The sequence below is a fragment of the Acyrthosiphon pisum genome, chromosome A2 (genome assembly GCF_005508785.2).
Source record: "Acyrthosiphon pisum isolate AL4f chromosome A2, pea_aphid_22Mar2018_4r6ur, whole genome shotgun sequence".
In the NCBI taxonomy this organism is placed as follows: Eukaryota; Metazoa; Arthropoda; class Insecta; order Hemiptera; family Aphididae; genus Acyrthosiphon; species Acyrthosiphon pisum.
The window spans coordinates 71,636,271-71,654,324 of record NC_042495.1 but is presented as its reverse complement, the minus strand read 5'-3'; the positions used below and the strand labels follow the sequence as shown (position 1 = coordinate 71,654,324).

The following is an 18,054-nucleotide window of genomic DNA, read 5'->3' as shown; positions in this document are numbered from 1 at the left end:
CATCAGTGGCGTAGCCAGGGTAGGGACTGAGGGGGCTACAGCCCCCCCCCCCCCGAAATGTTAAGAAAATTTTAAAATTATTTTAATGGTCTATGATAGTTGCTCAAAAAGTCTTATAAATTGTATTTAAGATATTTAAAAATGTACTATAAGTATTAACACTTTTTAGCCATCCATCTGTGCTAGTACGTATTTATTACTACTTAGTACTAAATACGTATTTAGTACTACCCCCCCTCCCCCCCCCCCGAAAATATCCTGGCTACGCAGCTGAGTACCTTAATATTTGCTTAATTTTAACACTAGGAAATCCTTATCAAAATGTAACTTAAATAACGTGTCAGATATTAAAAGATACTTTATAAATTGTATATGCTCTAAAGTCTAAATTGTATTTTTATTTTTTGGGTGTGTCGTATATGTTTATGGGATTTTAATTTTTATATTGACTGCAGGCTAACGATTCATAAAAAAAAAATTAAATGAATTACCCAATGAACACGTTAGTTATTTAAAAGAACGTGAACGTGAACGAGTTCATTTTTTAGTGAACGTTCCGAATAACACTGGTGACCGGTAATATCCAAGAAGAATTATATGAATATATAATACATTATATTATTTTGAATAAATTAATATATTTCATACTTACAATTTACATACAATTGTACCTATATAGACATAGGGCTTTACAATATTCATAACTTATATGTTCCTATAACCTATGCGATTAAAAATAAATCAATATTATGTATAAATATTAAAATATCTATATAATATGCATATTATGCGTGTTACCATCTCCTATGTATTTATATGTAATATTTAAGTAACTTGTAACCTTTAAACCGTTTAAATTAATTTTATATTTCCGTATGTTTTCTTAGGTTTTTGTTTAACGATTAATAAAAATTAAGTATAATTTCTCTATATTTTAAAAAATACAGTTAAACTTGAAAAATCAAAATATGTCCTTATAATTTTTATTAGATAGTTTATAGCCTTGTTTATAGTATTAAAAATTAAAATAGCTAGGGTAAAATTTTAATCTAAAATTATATTTTTCAATGATTAAAAACTTAAAAACTTCAATACTTTTCAATACTTAAAAATAACAGTTAAATTAATTCTGTGGCCTATAGAAATTTAAGTTGACATAATAATGTGTTTAAACAGTATATTGTATATTATGTTTGTGTATATATAACGTACGTAAACAGTCAATACAAACATAATACAACTTAATATTTACAAATCGATCAAAATATATTATATATGTGTATATCTGGATATATTGGTTGCAGCAGAATTAATGCAATTAATGCAAAAAAAAATGTTAAAATAATTTTTAATTCACCGTAAAATATTCAAGTACAAAAAATACTCTGGTTTTCATTATTCATTATTCATTACTTATATTTATATCTTCATTTTAATATTGTTAGTGTTAGTAATTAAAATGTAGATGTACCTTCATAGGTATTTATATAAAAATGAGTGCGAGAGCCGACAGGGTAATCTATATTTCCTAGCCTCGTTTCGTATGTTCTCGTGTTAAATAAGAATAATACATTTTACTTGCGAAAAAAACATATTTTGTAGGTTGCTGGTTAGCTATTAAGTTTTTTTAGAGTGTCGCATGTCGCTTATATAATATTATGGACTATGGCAGTGGTCTTCAACCGGTGGGTCGCGACCCATTTTTGGGTCGCGTAAGCTTTAAAATTGGGTCGCGATACGTTTTATTTTTAAAATAAAAAATATGTTTAATAGATGAAATAAATAAAAATGCAGTTTATATAATCTATATTCTATAATATAATGAATATCAAATCACAGTATATTCAGTTATAATAGGTATTACTATACAATATAGGCATTAAGCAATTTTAGCTTTGTTTTTGTTTTTATACAAAGCTTACGTGGGTCGGGAAAAATGTGGGCATAAAAAAGTGGGTCGCGAGTCCAAAAAGGTTGAAGACCACTGGACTATGGTACCTAAAATAATGAAGACAGTCGAGTTCAGTCTATGCCGACTTGTAATTGAATAGACCGAAAAAAAAAGCGTCATTGAACTATTGAAGATCGGTTGAATAAGTGCATCAGGCTATCAGCTGTAATGTGACGATGATAAATATTCTCGATTGGTTATTCTATATGATGCCCGCGTTATTGATTTATTATACGTGCTCACTGCTAATACGTCAAAGCATTTCGCACCACTATAAATTATAATAATCGCTTACATAATACAACATAGTCACGGAAAATTAATCACATTGTATTATACCTAAATACGTTTTAGGATTTCGGGTAGTGCAAGTGTGGGTATAAACTATAGGTATAACGGATAAAAAATGATATCGTTAGGTACACACAGATAACTAAGCTATAAGTATCACTGTTATATTTAGATTAATTTTTGTTTACACTACACAACACAGGTAACACCTGCACTCTGTAGGAACTTATCTAATATAACATTATTATTATTTATTATAATATATTAATATATTACTAGTTATGACAATTAATGTGACCGTTCATTTGCTCATTATGGAAGAACTAAAAAGCCGTATACCACCGTAGCGGCGTGCCGGCGTAGCTTTATGGGTTCCACACTTCAACAATCATAATATACTAAGCCTTTGCCAAACAATAGTCATATTATTACATTATATAGGTACTAAGGTACCTAAATTACTATCGTACGCTGAGAAATCGAAATAATAGCCAATCGGTACGCGCGTAACAATATAATATGAAAAGGAAAATAAGTTGAACATTTTCCTTTATCATAATTTACCGATATGCTTTGATGCAATAATAATAAAAGTATACAACGTAATGACGGTACGGTAAACAATATGCCAATATAATAACATAATGTGTGCCTACGTTCGCTCGTAAGCCTGTTAATAATTATACTATCTCGTCACGCCGCCCGCCCGTAGAACTTAATTAAGTATATTGTATATACGTAATAACGTCGATATTCACTTATATTATTGAACATTTGCAACACAAAAATGTGCGAGTTTGACATTATTGTATATTTTCATGCCAAGTAGGTAGGTACACGTAACTTCATAAGACATAATTTGTGTGTGCGACAAACCGCTCCGGAATGACCGAAAGACGCGACAAGAAATGCACATGGCTCCAGTAAAATCACAAATTGGAGTGTTTCAAGCCCTCTCACATCCTCCCCACCACCACACACTTCCTGTACACACGATTTTATCACAGATTTTAATATTATGATCACAAATACATGAGATAGTCAATAATAGCTAGGTATAGCCGAAAGTCAAAACTGAATAAAATATCGTGTAACAAAAATGTGTGGGACAATAACTTATAAGTCCCAGCCATGTTTTATGGGGGAACGTTCACGCCAGACCTCGCGCCGACTAGATTCAACGGCAGAGTACGTGACGTAAAAAAATTGCAAAAAGTCTGTCGATTCACCACCGATTGCTGTGATGTCACAAAAAACAAAAATCGCGTACAGCGTACCTAAATCATTATTTTCGACCTGCAAATGAGTCATAATCATAGAACGGCGCGGGCACACCCACCGACCCAACATCAGGCACGCCGTTTGAACACCACCAGGCATCAAGCACCGGGTGCCGGGTGGTGCAAATAATTCGTTCGGCCGCTACCGGCGGCAGCACATGCGGCGAAAACTGTAGTTTCTCCCAGCCGAATGATTAAATCCGTATAGCACGGAGGGATCCGACGCCGTCGCCGCGACTCGGGACCGCCTCGGTACGATATCGCTGTATCAGCAGTACGGGTACGGCTTTTCTCGCGTCTCCCGCCGGCAGCGCCCCCATTTGTGCTCGTGACGCCGAATCGTATTCGTGTAATCGTGTTTCGTCATCGTACTCATACTTCATAGATTAAAGAATAGTACTGTCGTGAGCGTAACGTAAAACATTGTTATTTAATTTTGTCATCGTGAGTCGAGACCGTTATCGTTCCATCCGTGAAATACTTATATTCGCCAACCACTCTACTACGTTAGTCGCACGTCATCCGTAAATACTAAATACCTAGGTGTGGACGTTTTATTCGTCGTTCTTGCGCCGTCATCCGGTCTCCGGTGGTGCCCAGTCGTACACATCCCAACACTAACGGAAAGTCCGTCATCGTGTGATGAACTTAGTCGTCCAGTATTAGGGTAGTACATCGTTACAGGTACGTACGGGTGCGATTACTTATCTCGAGCAAGCGTTTCCTCCGCCGGCCGGTGAGCGAGCAGCGAGCGCGTGCGCGCGCCCGGTCGACCGACCGTACACGTGCCACGGAGAACTGTTGTAGCCGCCCGCCGCTGTAGGGCCTACAACAAGTGTTCTGCCGCAGCTTGTACGACTCTCGTGCCGCGACCTTGGGCACGTGTTGTTTGCCGAAACGACGTGCATGTCGAATGTGTTGCGGCGACGGTCGTCACTCGTCGTATGTGACTACTGATTTTTGTTAGTCGTTAGTCATTCTGTCATTTTGACCACAACATTTAAAAATGTACAGTGGTTATCTGTTTATCTTTCGAATTTGCCTCCCTCTTCTCCCGTACACCCCTTCACGATCCCAGTGCCGCGCAGAGTACATTCCTATATATTCCTGTCGTTTCTTTTCTTGCAAAAAGTTTTTTTGTTCACACCACCCCACTCTTATTGGTCATTACTCGTCCGCCAATTGAAATTACCCCGCCATCTGACGATCTGGCTCAGACATAGATATATAAAACAACATATATATATGGGCTCAGATCATCTGGGTCGTACATGCACGCCGTGCACTATTCGAGCGTAAAACCCGTCCATTTGAATTCACACCGATATATTTAGATTTCGAGGCGAGCGCTGAAGCCTGAAGCGCTGAGCAGTTCGTAGTTCGTACGCCGATAATCACAAGTCCACAACTCACTAGGCACCTACAGTGGTGTATTTACGATTTCCTTCTGGGGGGTAATATCACGAAAAAATCGTAGCATGATTATCGGTCAGCGGTCTTCCCAGGTTACTTTAATCGTTATATTATATTATATTTATGTAAAATGTTCTAATGAACTTATTATTATAATCAAAAGACACTGGAATTGAATAAAATAAAATAAGCTCTGGGTGGGGGTCATCTAGATCGCCACTGAGCCATCAGTACTGTTTCCGCGCCAGTGGCTTAACGGACACCCCATATTAATAATAATGTGTTCTTTGGACTTCTATATGTTGAGAGGAGTTGGAGCCCTGACATTTTTTTTCAAGCGCAATAATGTATCGGGACAGAGTCGCCCTTGTTCAGTTATAACTCTATTGAATAGTATTAATTGTATTAGCTTATATTAAACATAATAGGTACCTAGGTATTTTTAAAATTGTACAACAAAAATAAAACTAACAATATTATCTATACACGTTTACCCAACTAAATCTGAGTGAGCTCCAAACAATTATGGGCAGCAGGGCTTCAGCCCACCCCAAAGTTACGCCTATGTACATACTTCTATGTACCAACCTAAAATTTGTAATCAGCAACATTTATATCCCAAACATTGTTTGTCTAATCCTAGCTGTTCTTATTGTTCTGTTTCTGCTTAAAAACAAGTTGATTATTGTTAAAGACAATTGGTACCTTGTATTACATACTTATAGTTATCACTCATATTTGTTATGATTATTCGTCTGTTTTTTTTTTTTTTTAAATTCATGATTTATAATTGAACATGTTATTTGACATTGTGCAAAAGTTGCCAATATAAATCATACATAGTATGGCAAACCAGGTTTTAAATTTTTAATCATAAGGTTGTTCAACTTTTGTATCTTAAATCATGTTCATTAGTTAAGGAAGACATTTTCATGGTTGTGAATTATGACAATATATTATAATTGAATATTTTTAATATGTAAAATATAATGTGTAATTACTCTAATATAGATACTCAGTATGAGTAATATATCAGTATGACACTATGACAGTATAATATCACGTTGTTGTAATATAAATATGTAATTACTAGGCGTCTAGGCCTAATTAGTTTTATCTAAAACCTATTAAAGTTCTCAGAATATATTTTTAAATATGATGATATGTTAAACATTAAAATTACCAAGCACCAATTATGTTTTATTTAAAGTTAATATTTTGTAAAAATATAATTTTATTAGTTAAATTAAAAGTATGTGCTTATCTCACAAAGGCATTTTGCACGAATTTATTAACTAGTAATAACATATCTAATAACTTACTCAACTAAATAAATACATATAAATCAAATATATAGATACATATTGTATGGTTCAGGAGTTCAGGATGTAGGACTGTTGGTTTGAAATCAAATATATTAAATATTGAGATTCTAATTGTCAATAACTGTTAAACTTTGTTCTTATATAGGTACCTACTATCTAATATATAATTTAATAATTCAGTATTCTAGCCACTTGATATTTAAATTAATTAACAAAAATATTTTAGATGCTTGTTAAATTTTAATTTCATTAGGTAAGTAAAAAAAACCTTTGGTCAGTTTTTTTATTTGTTGTACTCATATCCAAGATACCAGTAAATTAACCATTCATAGATTAACCAACAAAGATTTTTTACAATTATTTTTGAGGTATAACATACCTATACGTTTTCAAAATTTTTTTTGTTAAACTTGTAAATAAAAATCTCGGCACCAATGGGTGTTAAGTACCTAGAATAGTTAATTTCTAAAAAAAATTCTATAGGTATGCAAATTGATTTAAAATTTGTAAATAGAATACTACTAAACCTGTTTTCAAAAGAGAACATACCGGTCGGTGACCAATTTATGTCCGGCTGCGTGCATCCCCCATATTGTTAGCGTGAACACGTGGTTCTCGATGCACCAATCGAATCATTCGATATGTGTGAAAGCGGTATGTTGTCTTTTGAAAACGATTATAAACCTAACTATTCAGTTTGATTTCCTTTTTTTTTTTTTTCAAAAATACAAATTATATATATTATTATATTATATATCACATATTATGTTTTATTTTATTTTTACTCAAATTTCATATTTTTTACAGTTAATTATATCAAGGTATGGAAGAATCCGAAGGAATCACCCACAATGGAACAACACATCTCACCCAACGAAATAGGAAACAACCTCATCAAGCAATTGTATGGCGCAATGTCATGTTGTTTGGTTACCTTCATTTGGCTGCTGTTTATGGTGTATTACTAATGTTTACCTCCGCTAAAATTGCCACAACTATTTTTGGTATATTCAACAACTTACATATTTAATATTTCTAACCTAATAGTTAAATATATATTATTATATTCATTTAGCAATATTGATGTATCAAGTATCTTCAATTGGCATTACAGCCGGAGCTCATAGACTTTGGTCACATCGGGCATATAAAGCTAAATGGCCATTGCGTGTGATATTAATTGTATTCAATACAATAGCCTTTCAGGTATTTTTTTAAATATTATTTATTAGCTAATAACTATTCTAAAAAGATATTGACAAAAATTGAGTTATGTTATTGATTAAATATACAATCAAATATCAGTATCAATATATTTAATCAATGGTAGAACCTAATCCTGAAATTTGCTTTAAATCGTTTTCGTTATCCCTCATCTGAAATCTGAGTTCATATATTTTGTTTTTATCCTGAGTAACAAGCCGGATATTTTAATAGGCAGAATTAGGTAGGTACCTGTTAAAAAAAAGTACAATTAAAATTCTTATTTAATGCATAAGTTTAAAAATGCTGGTACAAGTATAATACCTATACTCTGTTCCATCTAAGAGTGAACCACTCGGCTGACCAAAACACGTTTTTTCCGCACATTCCCACCACAATCCGGACATCGGTGAGAGTTTTAACACGGACGCCGGCAATTACTGTCCGCTAATCACAGAAGGCATAACCATCGCATGGGGGATCAGGCACTGTTTGGCGGCTCAGTCTGCGTATGCGAAAGCGGTTCACATCTTAGATGGAACAGATGGCTTTAATTTATTATGTATTTATGTTAAATATTAATAATTTTAATTTTGTTTGAAACTGTATAAAAATATGTTTTATTTGGTTAATAATATTATACACTTAAGATCATTCCAAGTTTTAATGATTTGGTTAATTTAAATAAAATATTAGTTATTAACTTATACATATATAAAAAGTAGCATATAATTTTCTTGAGTTTTGTGACACAACTATCTTAAATATAAATATAACTACATTTGTTTTTCAATGCAATTTGACTGATTTAGTAGATTCTGATTGTGACATAAAATGATTATATTTTATGTTTTTAGTTCTATACATTCATTTGAACTAATTGATTTTATAAAAAATATTTAATTGGTTTCAAATTTGAATTAAATTAAATAATTCAAGATATCTGTATCTTCTTCAAAATAATGAAGGTACCATTATCTATCAATAAAATACCATTTTAGTCATAAATAAAAGTTGTAAGTAAGCCAATTTTCCAATTTTAACTAAGTTATGTTTTTTATTATTAAACTTTAACCTGTCTCATGTTCCAAATAATTTTTAAATTATCTATTAGTTATAAACCTGTGCCTTTTTATTTAACATATCTCGTTATTTATTTGGAAATGAAATAAAATATAAATAATCAATTCAATTATGGATATATTGTAATATGTTAAGCATTGAATTCATTATTTTGTAGATTTGTTTAAAAATCCTTTAAAGTTCATTATTAAAGTATCTTATGTATGGACTATATTATAACTTTTAATTTTATGATACTACATTGTTTGTCCCCATTGCATTAACTCTAAAATATAAATAAAAAAATTCTTTTTCATCTTTTAATTCATTTATTCTAGACTGTATTTTATGTTGGTGAAAGTGCTCGTCTGATTAGGCACAGAATATGGAATATTTAAAAATAAGTATGTCCTCTACAGCATTTTTAGTAATATATGAGTGAATTAGAGCCAATAGTTGAACTTATAAATTACTCGCGTATAAAACGTGTCTTATACTTATTGCATTTATCTTATTACCTTTAGTAATAGTACCTATACACAAATTAATATAATCATCAATAATTAAGGTTACTACCATAAGTACTATTTAATAATACATCATGTATATAATATATTGCTTTTTAAAATATTAATATTTTAATTGGAAACTAATCGCTTCTATCATAGTCAAAGTATCTATGTAAATGTTATTTGTATGCTTACTTTAGTTGTTTGTTAACATCTTTTGTCAAATAACCATTTTTTGGCATTAAATAACTAAAGATTTAATTTTAATAATTGTCAATGTTAATATATATTTTTTTAAATTGCAATTAAATATTAAACATGCAATAAAAAAATCCATACATTCAACATACATTTAAAACCTGTAAATCAAAGAAATTAGTTAACATCTTCAGAAAAATACTTAAAAAAAAAATTTAATTATATACCAGATACAGATAACTTACCTAATCATTATAATCAGATAAATGTTTTTTATTTTTTTTAAATGTAGTTAGATTATTTAAATTATAAATGTACAATATAGTTTTCTCAATAGTAATACATATTTTGCTTTACGTCAGTTTTTGTTTTAGAATGTTAAATTTTTGTTTTATATAATATATTAAATTTTATCATTTATAAAACTATTTGTAGTTATTAGTCTTTTACAAATATTTGATTAAATTATGCATACTATTACAATTTTTTTATTTAGGATTTTAACAATTTATTTACATTTTAGAACCATGTGTATGAATGGGCTCGTGACCATAGACTACACCACAAGTACAGTGAAACAAATGCAGACCCGCATAATGCAAACAGAGGATTTTTTTTTTCACATGTTGGTTGGTTGTTATGCCGAAAACATCCAGAAATTATGGAAAAAGGACGTGGTATTGATATGGCTGATTTACTAGCTGATCCGATTGTTTCCTTTCAAAAAAAGTAATGTTTTTATTAAAATGTCAATGCCATACAATTATGTATACTGAGTGCATAGAGCGCAAGTCGGCGGCGACCAAAACTCGCCGTAGTCGGCACATCTCCCACCAATACGACTCCCACGGTGAGAACTAAAATTAAACAATAAAGTGATAATTGTTAATAGATATGAACTGTCAAATGACAAAATTCGATAACAGACGATAGCGCTCGGTGGTTTACGACGGTGTACGACCAGTCGACTTGGTGGGAGAAATTAGACCTCGATACCGCGGAGCGACTTCATTTGGATGCGCGGCCGACTTGCGCTCTCTCGGCGCACTCAGTATAGTATAATTGTGTGACAACTGCTTAGTTCTTAAATTTTACTGATTTTGTACCCACGTTTGAGCATTTGTTTCACGACTACTCTTCATTACTTCAGTCCCTTGGCTTATGCTCTCTGGCTGACAGAAGGGTTGAAGGTAATGAAAGATTTCTTTGTAAGCTATTAAAAGATGATATTGACCTCCTAAACTGTCTCAACTTCAAAATTCCATCCTTTAACTCTTGTATTTACTCTCCTTTTCTTATTCCTGTGTGCATTGCCAATATGTAACCACTTGCGTACATTTTGAATCAATATTTTTATGTATAAAATATACATATAAAAAATTTTGAGTAAGTTATACTTTTAAGTTTTAATGTTATGTTGAAAACTTTAGGCAGGTGAGACTTTATTTTTGTAAATTAATTAATAATTATTAACTTTAAATTACAGGTATTACAAGTTCCTGATGCCATTGTTGTGCTTTATATTACCTACATTACTACCGGTGTATTGTTGGGGCGAAAGCTGGGCAAATTCTTGGTTTGTGGCCACTATGTTTCGATACACTTTCTCACTTAATGTTACATGGTTAGTAAATAGTGCTGCACATATGTGGGGCGGAAGACCATATGACAGGTAATAATTAAAGTTAATTTTGTAATTTAACAATTAAGAGGATGCTAACCATGCATTTGTTGTCTCCATCTTACACACGTAAGACATAGCAAATTTTCGTTCACTAGTTTCAATAGTTTGCTGTTAGTTTTGATATTAGAGTGATTTTACCTATTACCATTTTTTTAGATAATAACATGTGTGCTTAAGCGTTGGCTTTTATTCTTTATTTTAATTTTCAAGCGAGCATTTTTAATTTTTGCTATTTCACAATATACCCATATTTTACTTAAAAATTAAAATTTTGAAAAATTCACAACGCTTAAGCACAAATAATGTTCTGGCCTAAAAGTTTTATAATAGGTTAGGTTAATTCACTCTAGTATCAAAACTAACAGCTATTGAAACTAATGTACGACAATTTGTTATGTCGTGAGTGTTGACGGAGACAACAAATGTATGGGTAGCGCCCTCTTAATGACATACCATTTACTTTCTTATAACTTTATATTTTATTATTTACTTTAGGTTTATAAATCCTTCTGAAAACATAACTGTAGCTTTATTAGCTTTGGGAGAGGGTTGGCACAACTACCACCATGTATTCCCGTGGGATTACAAGGCAGCAGAATTAGGTGATTATAAACTCAATATGACAACTGCATTCATTGATTTTTTTGCTAAAATTGGATGGGCATATGACCTGAAGACCGTGTCAGCCGATACTGTACGTAAACGTGTGGAACGTACTGGCATGAATGGCCATGTAGATACTCGAGCATCGTGGGGTTGGGATGACAAAGATTTGCCACAATCAGAACGCGAAGCAGCCACAATTATTAACAAGCAAGGATGAATAACTTAAACCAAAGAATATATTTTAAGTTTGTATTAAGCTTCAGTTAATTGTATTCTGATGGCCACCGCCTGTATTATGTTGTATATATTAATATTATCTTTACCACGATTAAAGTTTATTTGTTTATATATAATCATTATGGTTTATATTTGATAAGGCCTTAAGGGCCGTATTAAGCGACAATGTTTGGGGAGCAAACGTGACTATGACGCTCCTAATTCAGTATATGCCATTTTTTACAAGTAAATAACCAAAAAAAAAATTCATCAGTCGTATAGTTTTGCTACACATATCGTCTTTTACAATATATCGAAATACATACACCAGATACTATTTATACAAATTATTTCATTTTGAAAAAAACTATTGTAAGTATAACATGTTTAAACATGAACTGTGAACAAGTAACAACACATCAAAACACACAATTCTTAAACTCAACTATACAAGTGTACAACACTACTCACTGGCCACTGGTTACTACACTGTCTACACTGTCAAGGCTATGATATTATTATAACAATAAAATCTATGATAAAAGTTTAAACAATATTGAATATAATCGAACAATAAACTACAGAGTCGTAGTAGTAGGTACATATTTATTGTATGCAGGCTATGCGGCGGCTATAATATGTCAATATAATGATAATATTAAAAATAGTACTTAGGTATTTTGGAAACAAAGTCCATAAGACTACAATACTACAACAGCGCTCTCTCCATGGACTTATAATATTAATTTTAAAATTATCTGTGGCCTGTCCACAACTTAAGTCTAAAAAAAAAAACAGAATTATTATTTATAATACCTCTTATATTTAAGATAATAATTAATAATAACAAGTTTTTTTTTTATGGGTTGGTGTTTCCCCTACCCTGAAATTCCTAAATACTCCAGTGCACTGCTCATTTTATAGTGTGTCCCTGACAAAAACTTACTAATTTAAAGTATTGGGTAATTATTATATATGCACTAACTATTAAGATACAAATTACTCATATCACATTAAATTAAACCTTTTGTATTATGAAAGTACTTCATATTTGGTTAAAAAATGGGTTAATATCAAAATATGCAAAAATATGCACTAAAAAATTTTCATTTTTAACCGTTATGCTATGAAACAAATTTTGTGCCCACTTAGCATATCATACAATCAACTAGAACAAATATGTAAATGCATATAAATCCGCGCTCTAGTTATGTATAGTAACTATTAGCTAACTTATAAATGTAATATACTAATACAATTCATTTGAAGATCATAATGATAATTTAAGTATAGTGGTGGTTAGTACTGATGTGTAGGGATGACCAAATAATATTGATGTTATCTTGATATTAATAGTTTGATATATTATCAGTCTTGTCAATATATTCGTCTTGATATATCATAGGGCCAGTTTTCCATAAATAATTTTTATTTTTTTATTTTAATTACCATGATATATAAAAACAGAATATATGAATTCTTATCCATAAATCGAAAAAGGTATTTAAGTTTTATCAGTATTAATATTTATCTTACAATATATTAATATACTTCTATTGTTCAATCATTCATTACTGTGCTACTCATATAATTTATTGTGTATACCTCTTAATTAATTAAATATTATTACTCTCTATCTCTAACACAAGCTAAAAGCTTAAAAGAGATAGATAACCATGTAACCTAACGTAATATTTGTATCTTATGTAATTTATGATGGTTTTTTTAATAAAAAAAAAAAAAAAAAAATTCAAATATCAATATTTATCATTTTGATATATTGATGTCAATATAAATGAATAAAATTAAATTCAGATAAGGCATCCCTACCGATAGGAGGAAGGAATAATCATATTGTGTCCACACTCATAGGCAATAGGCTTAATTGAAATTACTCCTAGTAACAAGTATTAATAAAATACAACTAAATTAATTGTAAATTGTGTTTATTTTCAGTATAACACAATTGTAATATCAACATGATTAACATAATTTAAAAATAATAAAATCATTTGAAGTATAAAAAGAGATTTTAAATACATGTATCTAATATTTATAAATACAATAAAATAAAAAATTTCATTTTATAATAATAAAGGCTAGGCGCCAGAAGGTATTGATGAACATTATTAATTTTTTTTTTAATCATCTTTTTTATTGATGACAGTTGTTAATTTTCGATCTTCAATTGAAATGTTAGAATCATCCCATCCCCAGATTCCATCACCATCAGGGTGTGAACCATCTCCGGTCCTATTGGCTCGTTTTAAAACCATATCTTTTGAGACCACTTTCATATCATAAGCCCAACCAATAAGTGAGAAAAAGTCTATGAATGCAGTTGTCAAGTTTGCTCTGTAATTTCCAAGTTCAGCCGCTTTGTAATCCCATGGGAACACATGATGGTAATTGTGCCATCCTTCGCCTAAAGCTCCAAGTGACACAGATAGATTTTCAGATGGATTTATGGATCTAAAAATAATAGAATATTAACAAAAATAGATACCAATAGAATTAACTATTAAAGACTTACGCATCATATGGACGTTTACCCCAGATGTGAGCGGCACTGTTGACCAACCATGTCATATTCAAAGTGAAAATATAACGAAGCATTGTTGAAGTAAAAAATGCATTAACATATGTTTCGTTCCAAAAATAAACAGGTACTATTGTGGGAATGATAAAGCAAAACAATAATAGTAATGGAACATAAAATCTGAAACACAAAGTTTTGAATTTTTGATTATCACATATCACATATTAATTATTTAGTAAGAAATAAAGTTATTAAAAATTGGATCTTACTTTTTTTGAAACATAACTATGGGATCATTTTTTAAATCAGACATATCAATTTTTAAGCATTTGTCGTAGTAATCTGGGTGTCTACGAACTACAAGCCACCCAATGTGTGAGAAAAAAAATCCTCTCTTAGCATTATGTGGATCTGAGTTTGTATCTGTATATTTGTGATGAATTCGGTGGTCCATGCACCACTCATAAATATGATTCTAAAAATTAAAAATAAATACATTATTATGATAGGCTATGATATTATATAGGTTTATTAAATTTATATTAACCTCAAATGCTATGGTACTCATCAACATTAAAATAAATCTTAAAGGCCATTTTGCTTTGTATGATTTATGTGACCACAAACGGTGAAGTCCAGCTGTTACACCTAAACCTGATAATATCCATGAACATAATCCTAAAAAAAAAACAATTAAAATATAAATTATAAGTAATATGCAAGCTCCTAGTTACCTAATTATTAAAATCAATGAAAATTCAAAAACTATTGTATACAATTAATAATATCTACATAATATATTATACAGTCATACTCGTAATATGGTTAGGTATGTCAGGTAAGTTTAATGTGTCATGAGGCAAAACAATTATGAGTTTTCTCAAAAGCTAGAGTTCAACCTAATTATGCTTCACTTATTTTAAATAGGAAAAACACTTAATATAAAAATTATTATTGTAATTTAGGAACCATTCAAACAATTCTCTTTAATTTTAATGAAATAATTTACTTCAAACTACATAATATTTATGTTCAAGATTAAGCCAATAAGTAGGTTACTAAAAATTATTGAACAGTTTAAAAATTACTAGGTATTTAAACATATAATATAAACGTACCATAAAATGTTGTGAGTAATTTAGTTGATGTAAACATTAAGTATAATCCATAAATAGCTGACAGATGACCAAAAACAAAGAATAATACAATGCTCCATAATATTTCAATCTTTACTGGTTCGAGAGAACTCATGTTATTCACTCTGTCTTGTTTATTATTGTCCACTGAATTGATATCGGTCTAAAATATAAAACGAGTATTAAAAATCTTTGAACACAATATATTGTTACGTAAAATCCGGGAGACAAAATGACGATTAGACGTCAAAAAAATCAACCAAAATGCCATTTATAAAAAAGTAAAATAATTAATTTTCTTCGACAAAACAATATTTACCTCCATCATCGTGTTCGTCGCCGCATCCTCGGCTCCGGTGGCGTCCATAGCTCTGGAAGTGTTCATTCTTTCACTGGTTGCGGTGGATTCACGTAAACTAATGATTATCCAAGAACCGCGATTGATTTTATATACCTGTGGGGAAGTTCATATTGTTAAGATTAGAGCCAGGTCAAAGGTGATCGACAATACACATCTTTGGAACGCGGACGAATATAAAAACAAGATTAGACATTAATTAGACTCAACAGCCTGCGACTGTCACAGACCACAGTCCAAACACCACATGCACAACTGGTCACATGCAACGCTCAGTGAGTGGTGAGTCACTTACTCTCATTATCTGTCCATATAACAGACACCTATATTATAATTATTATTATTTAAAATATACGACGCGTTTTCTTTATCGTTCCAGACGCCGGGTCATGCCACAAAATAGGTATATCGGTACCACACTTATCTAGTTAGTTGTATAGTACTGTTAATTAAACTGTAATTTTCGTTCTTCCCGGGCTCCGTTGGCCGTTAGAAGTTTGGACCTCAAAATATTTCCATAGGTTAATTAATAATACGATACGTCAATTGCTAATTATATCATATTATATTTTATAATATTTTTTTTATTATGGATGATCCTTTGTAATTGTTATAATATTATCGTCGAACTCACTTCTTCGAAACGAGTCCGCGCATCGTATTTATACAACGCAATTCATAATTCGTAGTTCGTACCTTCGTAGTACGTAGTATACGACACAAAAATATGATATTATGATCAAATTAACTGAAGTTGACAGAATATTAATTTTATATTAAACATGGTACATTAGTGATTGCCGATTGGTACGACAATGATTGTACCGGCAACCGGACCGGTATGCCGGATGGCGAACCGACCTGTTGTTGTCGAATCCACGGACTCGTAACGTTATGACCACGGTTAAATATTTAATAAAATTTCCAAGTTCGCGCTACGGAGTACTCGAATATGTTGGTATCAGTGCGGCGGCGATTCGGGAAATCCAGTTGATTTTTTTGTTATTCTTTATTTTTTGATTTTCTGAAACACCTCCGTCGGCCGGCGTTCACCTTTTTATTTGTTTTACCATTTGATTTGTTTCTATATCTATCAAACCCGTCTCTTGAAAAGCCCTAAATTCGTATTGAACAGCAAAATAAATACGGAATATCTACGATGAATATTGTCTTTGTATTATGATTTATGATACCAAGTACAAAGTAGGTAATTATATCTAATAATGGTGTATTGGTGTGTATATTACAGCTTTAAGAATCATTTTGTGCTGAAAAATCCCAACATTTTGGAAAAAAATAAAAAATGTTTATACTATTATTATCATTTTATGGTAGGTAATTTTGTTTATACTATGAACAATAATATTATAAGTTTATATCATAATAAATAGGTAGGAACATTATCCATGTTCTCTTTGGTTTTTTACATTACCAATACCAACTTTCTAGCTAGTAATGAGAATATTTAAATTTTAATATTTTACACACTTATAAATTAAAATATCGTGAAAAAACAACGAGAAAACACAGATATTGTTCTTATCTTTAAGTTTGATGATAGGGTAATAAACTTTAATATTTAATCGAATAACACAAAACTGGAACTACTGAACGTTCCTAGGCTTTGGTATGTTATATGAATTATTTCCATTCCCGATAACCGTTCATGCTTAGGTATATACTTATTTAAATAAATGATATGTATTCTAAAAAATGTAAGTGTAATTATATTATATTTATATTTTATAAACCTGCATAATTTATTTTATTTGAACTTCCGGGACACAATATTACATCACATTCGTGTTGACATCAATTTTTTGATGTTACGTATTTCATAACTATACTGTATAAATTTGAATATTTAACTATTAAAGTATTAAACTTTTTACTCTTTATACAGCAATTTAATTAGTGAATTATTGACAACCTTTTCAGTTTTAGATTCTGAGCAGAACGATGAATGTATTGATTTTACAATGATGTGTGTTTTATTTATTTTTTTATTTTTATTTTTTAAGTTTTTTATAAATAATAATATTGCGCAATCTTCACCCATAATTTATTTTAGTTTTTAGTAATATATTCATACTTTTTGAGCTGAAAGTTATATACCTAAAACGATTTGCAATTTAAATGTCAAGACCTCAAGGCTATTAACTTACTTTGCTTTATCGATGTCCTGTCCTCCCCATTTTCAATTAAAATAAAATATCTATAATAAAGTTTTAATTCCTAAGGCCGGTGTCACTCTTGAGAATATTCCACAGCGGAATCCAGTTA

General features: G+C 30.9%; 2 protein-coding genes across 2 annotated transcripts; one reads left to right on the top strand and one right to left on the bottom strand.

The window, feature by feature from the left end:
- Positions 1-3,779: 3,779 nt before the first annotated feature.
- Positions 3,780-11,878, top strand: LOC100166546 (acyl-CoA Delta(11) desaturase). Its single transcript, XM_001944213.5, has 6 exons — positions 3,780-4,206; positions 7,068-7,264; positions 7,336-7,466; positions 9,756-9,961; positions 10,719-10,904; positions 11,412-11,878. The coding sequence occupies exons 2-6, from the start codon at positions 7,084-7,086 to the stop codon at positions 11,737-11,739; spliced, it is 1,032 nt and encodes a 343-aa protein (XP_001944248.1). The 5' UTR covers positions 3,780-4,206; positions 7,068-7,083; the 3' UTR covers positions 11,740-11,878.
- Positions 11,879-13,667: 1,789 nt separating this feature from the next.
- LOC100168607 (acyl-CoA Delta(11) desaturase) lies at positions 13,668-16,552 on the bottom strand. Its single transcript, XM_001943882.5, has 7 exons — positions 16,406-16,552; positions 15,733-15,867; positions 15,396-15,576; positions 14,825-14,955; positions 14,547-14,752; positions 14,272-14,457; positions 13,668-14,210 (listed from the first exon to the last, which is right to left on the bottom strand). Exons 2-7 carry the CDS (start codon positions 15,796-15,798, stop codon positions 13,880-13,882), a joined length of 1,101 nt encoding a protein of 366 aa, XP_001943917.1. The 5' UTR covers positions 15,799-15,867; positions 16,406-16,552; the 3' UTR covers positions 13,668-13,879.
- Between the last annotated feature and the right edge of the window lie 1,502 nt (positions 16,553-18,054).